The sequence below is a fragment of the Dipteris shenzhenensis genome, chromosome 4, assembly GCF_047967505.1.
Source record: "Dipteris shenzhenensis isolate YYH24624 ecotype China chromosome 4, Dip_SZ_1.0, whole genome shotgun sequence".
Lineage (NCBI taxonomy): Eukaryota > Viridiplantae > Streptophyta > Polypodiopsida > Gleicheniales > Dipteridaceae > Dipteris > Dipteris shenzhenensis.
The window spans coordinates 18,578,367-18,594,387 of NC_141599.1; the positions used below are offsets into that span (position 1 = coordinate 18,578,367).

Sequence of the window (16,021 nt, forward strand, 5' to 3'; positions counted from 1 at the left end):
CACATGGTGGGGAGTAAGCCCACCATGTGGAACTTACTCCCCACCTAATAGTAAATGCCAGAAAAATGGATTTCTATGATAAGTGTAAAAATGATTTAAAGGCACAATGCCATCAGTAGATGTATAATCCAGTTTTTCATACCAATGTTATTGTACATAAAAAGTAACCATTAGTACACCAAGGAAATGGACTCAAAAAACTTGCAATGATAAGGATTTGGCCAAGCATAAAATTATCCTATGATTATGAATTAATTATATGGTACTAGCCTGACCAAAGGCTAGTTAGGAGATTAGTTTGTGTGTTTAGATTAATTAACCCGATCAAATAATGAACCATACAATTAATTCAATCATTGGATAATAATAAAAAGTTGCATTTGACTTGAGTAACACGATTAGCAATAGAAGTTTTTATTTATATTGAAGTTGCAAATTTAATCAATGAAATAGTACAAACGTGTCGAATCCATCAGGTAGTCCAGGCTCCAAGGTTAAGGTTTCTGGGGTTTGACTAGGTTGGGTTTCTAGCGAGGGATGTTTTACGCAAGCGTAGTAACTAAGATTCTAATAAAATTAAATTTATTATTCAATAAGTAAAGGATAATAAATAGAGGGGGTTAAAAGTGAGAAAGAGAAAAAGGGGGGATGTCACATTGTAGATAAGATGATTTTTTACTTTAAATAAATAATTTTAAAAAGTAAAAATGAAATGAAGCAAGACCTAAATGAAAATAATACTGGGAAAAATATAAAGTTAATAAAATTAGCAAGGGTAAGAAATAAAATATAAGGGGGGTTATTTTGAAAAAATGGGGGGTTGAATGTGCATGTGTGAGCAAAATTTATTAAGAAACATTTGTGTGTGTGTGTGTGTGTGTGTGTGTGTGTGTGTGTGTCACAAATTAAGGATATGTGTGTGTGTTTGGGGGGGTTAGGAGTATGTGTGTGTACATACATAAATGTGTGTAAGAGTGTAAAAACAAGTGTGTGTGAGTGTGTGTGTGTGTGAATGGATTCCCTTTATGGTGATTTTCAAAATCTATCCAACTTACAACAAAGTGGTGGTTTTGGGGTTAGAGTTAGGGAGATTTGTACAGGTGCGTGTGCATGTGAAAATGTTTTTGAGAAATGTATGTGTGTGTGTGTGTGTGCGCGCACGTGCGTGTACGGAGAGAGAGAGAGAGAGAGGGGGGGGGAGCATGGAGTATCTTGTAATATCTAGTCATTAGATTATGTTTTTTTCAATGGTACGAGAGGGGAGGGAGGGAGTAGGGACTATCTTGTAATATATGGTCATCAAATTATGCTTTTTTTCAATGGTACTTATGGCCATGACATTGTTTTTCCACACAATTAGGTGCTCATTGCAACTCGTCCCATGTGATCTTAACACTCGATTGTGTACATATGTATACATTTTTATTCGCAGATGCTCCAAGATGATCGATGAACAGACTTGAGTCCAAAATGCATGTGATTAGCCATAGCAATTTGACTGCCTTCATTCTAATTATTGGTGTAAAGGTCTTCTTGAAATCCACCACTTCTTCTTGTTGAGAGTAACCTTTTGCAACCGACCTTATTTTCCATATTTTGAATGTGCCATTTGCATTAATCGTCCCTCGATGCATTACCACATTTCCATGATGCTCTTAACACCTACCTCTATGCTCTAGCTTATTATTAATTTATGTAATAATGCATGATGTCTTTATAATATGTTCATCCTCCACAGTTTGAATTCAATTTTGTAGCTTGATTGCTTCTCCAGATGGTGCTCTCTATCTTTAACATTTGATAGTGTGTAATAAAGCTCTTGAGATCTAAGTTTCTTGTTCTTAATGAAAATATTGTGTGCACCTATTTTCTTACTGCTTGAGCATTAGATAGTAAAGTCTTTCAAAAAAAACATCAGCACAACATTCTTCGGGCATTTTTCTAAACCTATTTTCATCAAGTACTCTTTAATCTAATTTTTTTAAAAAGCTAGCAGAACATTCTTGTGAAATGTATGCAATTGGATGCATTTACCTTAAAAGCAAATCCTCAAGAGAAAGTGACTTCCAACACTTGTTCTTTATCGTGGGCCATGTCATTTCAATTCTAATCCATTTGCCCCTTTCTTGACTCACAATGGGTACCTCTTTCCTCCCTTTGATTGAATTTGAGTCCACCTTGTTCTTCACGATACTTGAATTCCACAACTTGTACTTCACGGCAAGGAGGAAGGGGCATTTCATTTTGAATCCATTTTTCCCCTTTTTTGAGTCACCATGGATACCCGTAAATCACTTATTTTTCTAAGGCGACCCCCCTTTCATTGAATTTTTAGACGCCCTTTTGTGCACCCCCATGATGAGCTTTCATTCAAGGACTCTATATACATATGGCTCAAGATATGTTTACAACACTCTCCCCCTTGTAGATATATTGGGACTACCTATAGACAACCTAACAATAGTTGGCCTAACATCTTGATTTATGCATAAATCATTTGCAAAGCTCACAATAGTTTGATATCATTGTCGAGTTTTGTATGGCACCTTATCTCATTGTCATGAAATAAGTCTAGAAAGTCAAGGGGTGGTTGATATTAAGCAATATGTAATGGTCCAATGGTTCATATGATGATGGTGAGCTACAAACCTCCACATATGTTACGTGACATTGTGGTTAGACCCAAGTCCTCTTGGAAGGAAGGTGAAAGTTCAAAGCACTTAGTATATACCATTGTGCCATTAATTTGCTTGGCATTGGAGAGGATCTCGAGGGTGGGTGTTCGAAGGTCACCTTTGAAAGTGAAATTGCAAACCACTTAATGGGAAAGCGGCCCTAGAAACATTGCCTTTCTTTTTCTAAATGCTTACTCTCATGCAATTTTTGGGGCACTTTTGCTAAGAAGTAAGCTTATAGACAGTAGCAATGGTTGGGTGGTGTGGTGCCACTTGTTAATCAACATTAGCGACATGGTTGTCACTATCTCCGCATGCTTGGTTGTATCATTAGTAGAGAGTTTACTTGAGCATTGGAAGGCTAAGCCAACATTGGGGGTTTAGGGGTTGCTTGTCTAGCACTGCTTAGAAAAGTAAAATGATAGTAGAGGAGCTCCGATGCTACATAGTGATTAGAGAGATTTTGAAAACGTCCAACCAGAGTGCTTGCATCGTGCTCAAAATTTCATGAATTTGTCAAAGCCCTAGTACCAGCTATGTGGGGGATGTATTTCTCCCATAGGCAGCTGTAGCCACCAGAACCAAGTGGGGCATTGAAGAGTGAAAACAAAATGTTGCTAGCACTCGTGTGGGAACGTCAACAATAATAAGGCTCGAATGTCTTGGGTCGAGGTCCAAATGAAGGGAAAGTGCCTCAGCTACCGCGAGCCACTTTTGTAGCAATCGGGAAAGCGGTGATCAGAGCACTTTCTGAGCTATCGAGGGCTGGAGAGAGGGGGGGGATGGCAATGTGGACCAGATTGCGTGGCATAGCGACGACTTCCATGATGTCGAGCCGATTACATGGCAAGGCGGAGAGGTAGAAAAGAAGGGGTAGACTGGTAGTCGAAAGTAAAGGTGGTAGGACGAAGGAAAACCGTTGGATCGCAACCGTTGATAGGATGGTGCCTACGGCCACCTTTTTTCTTCATCTTCCTTGTAGCCTCTGTTGTTGCAACACTGCTGCCCAGAGCTGCCCCAACGGCGCCACTTATCGCAATGACCTAGACACGTGTACTCTCCTCTACAAAAATGATACCATCGCGGCTGATTTCTCCCCGCTTTATTCAGAACGGCGTCACGATTGGAACGGAAGGTGGCATCTGTGTTGTTATTCGTATTATAAGCTCTGAAAACAGTTTCGAGAGCAGCTCCTGCAAATGGCGGATACAATTCCTCATATTCAGGGGGTAGTGTTTCAGAGGGAGTTTACGCGCTTGCCCAATGCCATGGCTACCTCTCTGAATCTGACTGTCTTCAGTGTCTGTCGCGCGTATCTGACGTTCAGAGAATCGTTGGAGATCAAGTAGGGGCACGTGTAAATTATGGTAGCTGCTACTATCGCTTTGAGACCTACCTCTTCTACGCCCAGAGTTCCGTTGCACTTGGGCCAAGCTCTCCTCGCTCAGTGTCTTCTCCGGCACCGAATTCAAACACAGGTATTCTTCCAGAATTCCGAGGAAATATTCATTCGCTCAATTTCCGAGATGACCCAGCGAAGTGCTGTTTCCAAGGCTACGCCCAGCGAGTGTGAGTCTGATATGTGTTCACCAAAAAAAGTGAGAGTGGTGTCTGCGAGTCTATTAAAACTGGCCTTGCCGGTATTGCTTATGAATCACCATCGTCCCTTAAAATCTTGGGATGTTGTGCGGGCTGCAGCTAAGAGCGTGAACAGATTACTTGTAGTCGGACTTGTAGTGGTGAGCTCCCTGCTTATTGTTGTTTTCGGCATCATTTCGTTCCTTTGGACGGGGATAAAGCGGAAGCGACCAAGATACACTGGCATGCGACAATTACTCCTTTCATTGTTGTCGTTTACATTTTCCCGATTCATTTATTTCACCCCGGCTGTGCTGTACATGTTCAATTGATAGTCATGCGGAGAAACGCTGGTTTGATCATTAGTTCCTTCTGTATTCCCTTGTGCTCCCCAATAGAAACCCCAGATCCAGGACCGCAAGATTCTCTAGAACTGCAGTCGCGCTTGCAACATCAGGTTCAATTGTTTTCGCTCGAGGAAATGAAGATAGCTACAAACAACTTTCATGATGACCATAAGCTTGGGGACGGAGGATTTGGCTCCGTTTACAAGGTAGGAGATTTCTGACAGGAAACTGATCTTATTTTTCTTTCGGGGATACCCAAACATATTATCTAGTTCATTTGGGCATGGATGTACCGCATTAGGCAATGAGCATTGTATTTACAGGGAAGAGTTGAAGGTGCACAAGTCGTAGCGATCAAGAAGCTTTCACGCCCAAGTCAACAGGGAGAACGCCAGTTCTTGAGCGAAATAAAACTTATCACAACTGTACAGCATCGCAATCTCATCAGGCTGCTTGGATGCTGTGTTGAGGATTCAGAGAGGCTGCTAGTATATGAATACTTTCCAAATCAAAGTTTAGACAAGCATCTGTTCGGTAAGTCAATGATCTCCTGGCTAAAAGCTACTCGACAGTTCAAACCTTTCCTTCTCTAGAGGAGTTGTCACTTTGAGTGTCTTTCTTCTTTTTAATAGAGCATTGTTTTTTTCTTCTCTTAGTTAGCAATTCCTTGTCCTCTCTTTCTCTCTATACGAGTAGTAGGACCCATCTACTACGGGTTACAACTCCGCTCTGTTGGGTCTCAAAGTTTAGATTAAAAAACTGTCTTTAGTTTCTAGGAATAAAATATAAGGTTTCATTTACAAATTTCAAGTTTTGAGAAATTTTTAGGAAATCTCTCTCTCTCTCTCTCTCTTATATCTCTCTATAAAACACATGTGTGTGCGCATGCACACACACACGCACACATAATATCTCTCTCTCTCTCTCTCTCTCTCTCTCTCCGTGTTAACATTGTGTCAGCCACAATTACATCCCCTATCTAGCCACATCGACTCCCCCCTCATGTCTACACACACACACTCCTCTCTCTCTCTCTCTCTCTCTCTCTCTCTCTCTCTCCACGTGTTAGCAGTGTGTCAGTCGCATTTACTCCCCCCCTCTTACACATACACACACACACTATTATTATTATTATTATTATATACATGTGTGTGTGTATGTAATAATATATAGTATTTTATATATTATTTAATATATATTATAATATCATATATTATATTCGAATATCATGGCCTAGAGCTCGAGAACTATAATGAAACCCTAGATCATGGCCTTAAGAGCTCAAGAACTAGAATGAAATCCTTGTTTTTAAGGACTAGAGATGACGCCACATGTCCTCTACCAAGTTCTTTCGACTGTTAATCACAGGTGAGATTTAAATATGCATACAACCAGCTTTTTGCATTTCCATCCTGTTCCTCCCATGTACTTAGACCCTAGTTCCCTAGGAAGTTTCATAAAGCATTTATGATAGAAGAGACAATTTTGTGACTACAAATGGGACAAAAAACTGAATACTTATTTCCTTTCTTTTCCCACCCATGTGGTAAGACTCTAAAGTAAATGTTAATCTGTGGTATATTTGACACCTTGCACATGTTGCAGATCTACAAGGACAAACAAGGTTGAGCTGGAGAATTCGACGAGAGATTATACTAGGCACAACTAAAGGGCTTGCATATCTGCACCATGATGCACACGTGCGAATTGTCCATAGGGACATTAAGGCATCAAACATTCTATTGGATGATAAGCTACACCCAAAAATTTCTGATTTTGGCTTAGCTAGGCTATTTTCAGTTAGCCAAACCCACATTAGCACACAAATTGCAGGAACACTGTAAGATCCCTTCTTGCTACACCTTTACTTCTTTATCAACTACATCAAGCTTCATTGTTTGTTAAAGTACGCTTGCTTGCATAGAGTAGAATTTAGAAAAAGGAAAATAGCCCAAAATAGTAGTTACATTCCATTTACATGCCACCTATTTTCTTAGCATTTCCCTTCAATAATTGATAAATCTATTTCTATGCAGGGGTTATCTTGCTCCCAAGTATGCAATGCATGGACAACTCACAGAAAAGTCTGACGTTTTTAGCTTTGGGCTTGTCATTTTGGAGATAATAAGTGGACGAAGAGTTCTGGATATTAACCTACATGAGGAACAACAAGTCCTTCTCAATTGGGTGAGTACACTCTTTGTTTAGGATAGATGACAATGCCTTCACATGTTTCCAACATAGTTTGATTGAGAAAAGAATAGCCACTCCCTTTGTTTTATAGTTTTGCAATAATTGTAGAAGCAATTTTACTAGAGATGAATTTTGCTCAATGCATGATTTCTACTATTATTGTTATATAAATTGCATGATGGTATGAAGTCCTTGGTAGCTATAACAAGTTATTGCTTAAAATCTGTGGTGGCAGACATGGAATTTGTATCAAGAGCAACACCAATTGGAGCTAGTAGACCCATTATTGAACAATAATTATTCCATGAATGAAGCAGCTAGATACATTCATGTAGCACTATTATGCACACAAGCAATTGCAGGATTGAGGCCCAACATGAACAAAGTGATTCTATTGCTGGATGGTCAATCAGAGATCTTGGACATACCCACCCAGCCTGCTTTTCTATCAAGTAGTGTCATTGAGGCTAAATTTGAAATGACCAATAATTATTCTCAAAATTATCAAAGAAATGCTCCATCATACGTGCCACCAATTTTGTTCGAACCTAGTCTAGCTAGCACATCCTCTCCTTCTCAATTGTCACCCTCTAGAACTCCCCTCATCTCCAAAGCATCTACAAATATTGTATCTTCCATTAGTGATGTACCTGAGCCTCGATGAACCAGACATTGTGCTCTTCCTATGTTTTCTAATTATAAGAAGGGTGAACTGCTTCACAAAATGTTTTGATGATGGAGGTGTGATCTATTTATATCGATGTATGCCAAAAATTCTAGATCTAGTACTATTGCAGTGCATTTCTTGTCTTTTAGACTAGAAAAATATAATGTTTTATGCCTCCTTTATGCTTGTTTCTACACTAGATGTTTCATAATTCTCATTACACAATGGTCCTTTTTTCCATCAATTGTGGTTGGGCATAGTCATTGATAAGACAAAATAAGGCTTTACAATGGAAAAATGAGAAGCATTACTCACAGTAATTTGATACTAATAGAGGAACACATGTGAAGATAGGCATTAAGGAGGACGGCCATCATAAATGCTTAAGATTGGGAATGTTTAAAAAATCGCACAAGGGTGATGGTAGAAGTAGTATACAAGCTAGGAAGAACAAGGAATAGATGTACACAAATGAGATACGGTTGACTAACTATTCATCAAAAACTACGGGAATTTACTCAAAAAGAGCCTCATGAGGAGTGGATTATCAAAATAAATTAAGAACTAACAAGGCCTATGGAGGGTCCCATCACCCCCATATTGGGACAAAAAGGTACACCTCCCTAAGCCCTTGGGGGTCCCAAAAAGTGCACCTACCTATCCCACTTGGAGTGGCCCCTCACTTCCTCAAAGTTGACTCTCTTTACACTTTTCTGGTGGTCCCCATCCCCAAAAAGTATCTCGGGGATAACCTTCTCACAAAAAAATTGAATTTTTTCAAAAGTGCCAGAAATGTCCCAAAACCCTTCTAAACCTTCCCTAAATTATACCTATGCATCCAAATCACTTTCCAACAACTAATCCCTACTCCTTCTCACCATAATCATGAGCACGAAAGGGGGTAGCTAACATCTGTGCAAATGGCTAATTGTCAATGTTGGCTATGTGTGATGGGGTTTGATGCTTGTGGATACTATTATGAAGTAACTAAGCGCACTGTCTATTTTGTTTTACCTGATAAGTTTGCTCATACCTAGATTCATGTAGATGTATGTCCGTTAGGATTGCATTTGATATCCCCCCTTGTTTTCTTTAGGGGTTTTCTGATTATAATATAAGCTAGCATACTATACACCCCCAAAAGAAGAGGGATTGTGTTTGATCAGCTCTGCTTTTACTGCTAGGTCTATAAGAATGTTGATGTGGTCACATATTAGTATAGCCCACGCCTGCTTTTGGGTTGGAGTTTGTTTTTACAATAAAAGCCCAACTTCTTAGCCTGTGTAGATGCGTGAATCTCCATCATTAACATGGAAACACATGCATGTGTCCTCTAGCTAATTTTGGGTGCAGTTTATACGAGTAGCGGCCTTTGTGGCCACTACTCTAGAAGTGATTGAGCATAGAATTGAGAGAGCATGGTGGGTAGGGAGGGACCCCAACCGAGAGTAGCCCCTTATCATATGATTCCATGATGCCCAGGCACCACTTTCGGCTTTATGTCGTAGGTTAGCCTTACGAGACCAGCCAGCGATCTCGATGGATGAGGATCTCACTCCACTAAAGGTTGAGGAGAGGCGCTTTCTGTTGCAGTAGCAGGATCAGGCCCACAAGGAGGGGAAGTGGGCGGTAGTACGAGATAGACGACTCCTTATAGGCCCTCGTCGGGCACCCACCTCTCCTCCCACATAGGGAGGCAGGGTCTATTAGACTCAGACATCCGAGACCCTATCTTGTACCATCTGGAACTGTAATGGTACCTTATGATCAAAACCAGGGAACTTCTCGGAATCCTATATAGGTCACGACATAGTCCTTTATACAGAGACACATCAGAGTCTAGAGCACCCACTACCAGTAGTCAGCAGGTATACATGGGAGTCTGCCTACAAAGATGACACGAGGGATACAAGAGGGGTTCAAGGGTCAGGAGGAGTCGCAGTCCTTTAAATTTTTATTATACATACAATTAAAATCATCATGCCCAAATTTGGTATAGGTGTTGCAGTACTTGTCTTGCCCCTATGTGACCTTGTTGTGTGTTAATAGGTTTTTTCTACGTCATTAACTAACATATAGATACAACATTTATGGATTTCAACACCAACAGTTGGAAATAGAGAAAACAAGTAAGTTGATTTCAGCACCAGCAATTGGAAATAGAAAAAACAAATTAGGGAAAAACCATAAGACATTTGATTCAAGTCGCAGCCCCAAAATACAATGTGAAAACACAAAACAAAACATACAGTAATAAACAAAATGGTAGAAGGAAATGCCAAAAGATTTAATGATGAATACGTTGCTCATATCATCGCAATGTGCAACTTCTCAATGGTCGGGATCAAAAATATCAAACACTTTTGAATTAGAAAGAACAACCAGTTCAACAACAATCGGAGGTGTGTTTCCTATATAAATTCTACTTTCTTGCCAATGATCATCCACGACTTGTGAGAATGTCAAGAGTTTGAACTAAGATACATTTAAACTACTGACCACATATGTGTCCTATGGCCACAGTCCTAACTTGATTATGTGGGATGGCCATAGAGGGGCCTAAAATATGCCATCTTGGCCATAAAGGTTTGATAAGTGCAGTTTCGACTACGAGTTGGAGATAGTAGTGTCATTAGAGACATATTGACTGGAGGTGGGTTAGTAATAACACTTTGGCACACCCAAGGGATGGATGACAACTTGATTAATAAATTTAAGTGGCTATTAAGGGATGTATATATATATATATATATCATTTTAGGCAAACCCAAGGCCAAGAACCCAAATGACTCAAATGATGCTTACTAAGAGACAAAATGTGACTCGAACTATGATGATGTCCCATTGAAGACCACAGGCCAACACCAACTAGTTGAAAAGAGGCTAGTGGGATCTGCATAGCTATATCTAAGCTCAAACTATCTAGAAGTGAAGGCACTACCCCTAATAGTAACACATGAATTCATGTCACCTTGTGTTGCTCATGCTATATCTCCACCTATAGTAGCAGCAGCTGGCCAAGATGGAACTCATCCTCAAAAAGTTCTCTAAAAGAAATGGGTGTTAATATTCTTCAATACCCTCTAGTACATAGAGGGTCATATGTCTTCCAGCTCCTAGGCATCATCAAAATTATCTAATGGGGTAGTGAAGATGATAGCTGAAGCAAGTAGAGGTAGAGGTGGAGCCATAAGTGGAGGCATCATAACCTAATTTTGGACATGGGCCTACATGAGTTGGGATAAGGCTAGATATCATAGCGGTTTTGGTATATTTTCCTATATGGCCAAGTGTGCAAGTCATGTGTGCTTCTTAGACCGAGACATTGTTGGGCACTAGTTAGTTCCTCCTACAAGTTCTGCTACTTCCAACAGAGCTCTTGGGGTGCCCATACGTAAATCAATCACCTCCTTGCTGAGCTTATCCTTCTCGTGAGTGACTTGGAGGAAATGCTACCACTCAAAGGTCTTCTTCTTGCCCCATAACTTTTTGGTAATGGTGGGAATGGTGGTGGCACTGGACAAGGGGTGTTTAGATGTGTTAGCCCAAGCCACAACTTCCTCTTTCAATAACCCCAGGTGCCTTTGGAGCACGTGCTATGTTGCTTGAGGGACAATATTTCCTTGTCCTTCTCCTCTTCTTCTTTGCTCCAGGCCTTACCCTCCAAGTCAAATGGTAGCCTGGTTGCCTCAAGGTCTACCTTGGCCACATCCTAGTTGTGTTAGAGTGCTAGTATCTACTCCTTCAAGAGCACATTGCACTAGGACTTTGGAGAGAATCCTTGGACTAGGTCAGCAAGGAGGGTGATAGAGTTTGGGCATGGTAGTTTGCTTATTATGGGTGCCTTTCTCTTATCAAGATCTTTAGCCACATTTTGTGTGTTGACCATCTTGGTGTTGTTAGTTGGGACAATGTCACAATGCATGCGTGTGGCTAATGATTGGGTCCAATTATCTGCAAGGCCTGCTTGGGGGACTACATAGATGCACTTGTGTTGTTGGCATCTAGCCCTATCTTGTCTCAAGGAAGGATCACCAAGCATTTTTAGTCGGGGATGAGGATGTGCTCAGCTATTCAATGTACTACTACCACTTCTTGGCTAGCTACGTCGTAAGGAGATCAGAGAGCTTGGATAACCCTTCTAGGTTCTATGTTGTTGGATTGTAGAGAGACTAAACCTAGGCATCAAGAATTAGGACAAGCATTTGCATTAGCATACTATTGGTAAAGGCTATCGAGCATCCTAACAGGCTCTACATAGAAATCCCTCTGTGCTTGGCAGAGCAAGGTGACTTCTTTTGTAGATGCTTGACTAGGTGTTTAAGATGCTCCCTTTATGTTGTTACCTAGTGGGTGGTTCTAGCAAGAGTGGCACACAACCAATCTACTTCCAGGCACAACTATTTCTTAGTGGTGGCAAGGAACTTCGACAAGTATTTGGCACAATGTTCTGCAACTTGGAGTTTGGGGACCTAGGGTAGTGACACTTGTAGGGCATCGGGTTGCACGTTTACTAGGCTTTCTATTTGAACTTTGCACTTATATTCTGTGATGATGGATCTATTAAGGCCAGAGTGAGTGGAGTTTGGGGGCTTAGTGGTGGCCACAATTGTAGGTGCATAGTGGCAGATACCTAGGGAAGTGAGGCCGGCTTATTAGGTAGCAAAACAATTATTGTAGTGGATGAGGTTGCCATGATTTATCCAAGTAATGATGCTTTGAGACTTGGTATGGATGGGGGTGGTCCTCCATGACAGCATGGCTACTTCCAAGAGTTGTGTGCAATGCAACCAGTCTTGAATAGCAGTGAGATTTGTGTCAAGCTTAGTGAAGGTGTTGTAGATCACCATGGTAGTAGAGCAAGCACACAAAGGAGACACCTGTAGAAAGGCAAGGGCTGTGAGCAGTGAGAAAGCAAGAAAGCCAAGGAAGAGAACTATGGAAACTAACAAAGGCAAATGTGCAAGCATGAGCGACAGGAAATTGAGCAAAAATTCAGTTATTGAGGGCAACAAATTGCTTCATGCAAGGCTAATAGGAGAGAACAGTGGGCAGCATGCATGTAGAAGCATGAGCACTAAAGTTAGAGGTTCATTCCAAAAAAATGCAACTACAATCGCCTCAAAAATAGTTTGTGCACCCATGAATGATGACTCAACATCTGACACAATGACATTCACACGTGTTGATGTGATAGCTATTGCTTTTGGCTACTCCTCAAGAAATGGGTAAGGAAGCATGGGGCCAAAATAGGGCCTATGATGATAGCCATTAACTATCTTCTTAAATGTATCACCCTATAATGTGCCCAATAAAAATCTAGCATCATAGAACCAATGAACAATCCAATATGGTCCAGACCACTAGATATTTATCTTGCCATGGTGGAGGCCCTACTCAAACTGAAATAAGAGCACTACTCAGACTGAAATAAGAGCACTTATACTGAAATAAGAGCACTACACCCTTTTCTTTAAAGATCCAGAGTTTGGCATGCTGATCTACCCACTTCTTCCTATGGCATTATGTGACATTAGAGACATATGATGCTATGAATGACCTTCACTGAGCTTGTGGAGTTGGTCCATCTGATGCATAAGAGACTATTCTAGGATCAACTGTTCAATCACCATGATCTAGGAACTCAAAACCAAGAACTCGATGGGTATAATTGCCTCAATGCCATAAACCATTTTGAAGTGGTGGAGGCTAGTTGCATATTTATATGATGTATGAAGTCCCAAAGGGCGGAATATAACTTTTGATCCAGTTCTCATTGATGACCTTCTTCTATTCTTTTTGGATGAGCTTCTTGGTGGATGATTCTGCCTAATCATTGGCTTGAGCATAGTAGATAATGGAGAGCTTATGGGGATAATTATATGCGTCTTTGTAAGCTTGGACATGACATCATTGACAAAGTGGCACTAATGATCTCCACTAGACATTTGAAACAGGTCATAATTTTCTCATTGAATTTGGCTATAGAAGCTGCTAAATTGTCTCTCATTGCTCGTGCCTCAACCCTGTATCGGTTGTGAATAACGTACTTGTTTCAAGATGCATGGGTGGCTGGATTGAAAAGACCGATGAAGTCTAAGCCCCATTTTTAGAATGGATTGAGGGCGAGGACTGCTTGTGTGGCATGTGATCATGAATGGTGGGCAAACCCAACCATTGGCAGACATCACAATGCATGGCAAAGGTGATGGCATCACCAAGAATAGTAGACCACCATAGTCTAGCCTGAAGGATTTCTAGACTATAGTATCATCGGCAAGAATAGTAGGCCAAAATGGACTGTTCATGTGGTGGCACACATCAATGAAGAACTTTGTCAAGGCTAAGGTGATAAAGACATCCCATGATGATGCAACGATTTTGACACCAGAGGGTGAGTTGCTTGCGCCTCTATTTTAGGGCAGGTGTTTTTTACCATGGATTTTGCTTTCAACAAACTAGAACATATCATCATACCACATTGGTACAAATGCTAGAACATTATCTTGCATCTATTGTTCATCTAATGCCATCGGTGGTGCTCCATCCAACACCTTGGTTAGAGTTGTGTCAAGTTTCACAGCCGCAATCACTTTTTGGTCTACATCAAGGAAATAATCCACCACAAATAGATTGGGGTATAATTTGCTTCTTTCTTGGTGGTCTAGTAGTTCTTCTTCACATTGGGCAATTGCTGACCAGTGTATTAGATGGTTCAGTACCACCAAAATCCACCTCAACCACACTGCCTCGCAAGAAGCAAAGCAAACTGATTTGTACTCAGCCTCAATAGAAGAAAGAGCAACTGTAGGTTGCTTCTTGGTGACCCATGACATAGCTCCAGATCCAAGTGAGAAACAGTAACCTGTCACTGATCTCCTGCAATCCACGTCTCCTGCCTAATCCGAGTCACAAAATCCAATCAAGATGTTGCCCTTGGTATAGGTGATGTATTTTAGCACTCACATCCCTGACCTCCAATGGTTCTCTCGGGGCTTATTGGAAAACCTGCTTAGTACACCAGTCGCAAAACTGATGTCCGACCGTGTGTTGCACAAGTAAATCAAACTGCCCACAAGCCTTCTGTACTTCGCTTCGTCCACTAGTGGTGATGAATCCTTGTTTGAGAGCTTCACGTCAACCTCCATAGGGTACCAACTATCTTGCACTCAACCATGCCAAATGCCTTCAATATCTCTCCAGCATACTTCAGTTGTGAGATGAAGATCTGTTTCGGCTCTTGCCAAACTTCAATCCCCAAACAGAAATGCATCAGCTGTCATTTCAACTCTCTTCCTAGCAAATGCTTTGTCTATGAGATCTTCTCTTCATGGTTCCCTGTTATGACAAGGTCGTCCACATAAAGGACCACGATCATACACCTACCTCCTTCTCTGAAGATATACAAATTTGCATCAGATGGGCTCCTCCTGAACCCGTTTTGCAAAAAATAGGCATCATTTCACTGGTACCACGCTCGCGGGGCCTGTTTCAGCCCGTAAAGTGCCTTCCTCAGTTTACAGACTTTACCTTCTGAATCGGGGATCACAAAACCTAGTGGTTGTTCCATATATACCTCCTTGAGATCCCCATTCAACAAGGCAAATTTTACATCCATCTGAAACACAGGCCAACTTCCCTGGGTAGCTAAAGCCAAAACACTGTGAATTGTGGTTACTCGAGTTGTGGGAGCAAAAGTATCCTGATAATCAAAACCATGTACTTGTGTGAATCCTTTTGCCACGAGCCGAGCCTTGTACTTATCCAATGTGCCGTCGGACTTGTACTTGGTCTTGTACACCTACTTGGTGCCGATTAGCTTCTGTTTTGGTGGACGATCCACAAGGTCCCAAGTGTTGTTCTTCATTATGGAGCCATACTCCAACTGCATAGCCTCCATCCACCTATCATCACCCTGTGCCTCTTCAAGACACTTGGGTTCACTGAGCACGGATCACTTCTGTCATCCAAGCATAGTTGACCAAGTGTTCCTACGCCCTTCTTTGCTCCTCTAATCTCTTGGACCTGCGGTGTTCGGATGGTTCCTCCTCAATGGCTGGAGGTTCTCTACCATCCAAAAGCTGCTTTACCCACTTCGAGAATGGTCGTTGCCATTGTGGTTCTGCAGGCTCTTCTTCATCTTCTTTATCTTGAATCCTCCCAAGCACTGTTGGGCGAGTTCGGTCTTCTGTTGGTGGTGGTACTGGATGGATATCTTGGTCCTGGTTGTCTGGGAAGGAAGCATCCTCCTCCAATTGATGTGGCTGTTCTGAGAAGACCACATCATGACTTACTATTACCTTCTTGGTAATAGGGTTAGAGAGACGCTAACCCTTCACCTCTTCACTGTAGCCCAAGACAATACACTTCCGGCTCTTTGGTTCCCATTTGGTCCAGTTAGCATCAGGGACATGCACAAAACAGTCACATCCAAAAACTCTGAAATGTGCAGTTGAAGGTTTCTTACCAAAAAAGGCCTACAGTGGAGTCATCCCGTTCACAGCCTTCGTGTAGCTACGATTCAGAATGCAAACTACCGTGTTACATGCTTCAGCCTAGAA

The 16,021-nt window shown here is 41.4% G+C and overlaps 1 protein-coding gene across 1 annotated transcript in view; it reads left to right on the forward strand.

The window, feature by feature from the left end:
• Window positions 1–7,457, forward strand: part of LOC147902547 (uncharacterized) — a 60,567-nt gene extending 53,110 nt beyond the window's left edge. Inside the window, exons 10-15 of the mRNA XM_087373893.1 lie at window positions 3,854–4,244; window positions 4,413–4,806; window positions 4,924–5,134; window positions 6,206–6,440; window positions 6,637–6,787; window positions 7,029–7,457. Coding sequence (XP_087230019.1) covers window positions 3,854–4,244; window positions 4,413–4,806; window positions 4,924–5,134; window positions 6,206–6,440; window positions 6,637–6,787; window positions 7,029–7,457 — 1,811 coding nt within the window. The remainder of the gene's footprint in view (window positions 1–3,853; window positions 4,245–4,412; window positions 4,807–4,923; window positions 5,135–6,205; window positions 6,441–6,636; window positions 6,788–7,028) is intronic.
• The last annotated feature ends 8,564 nt before the right edge of the window (window positions 7,458–16,021 follow it).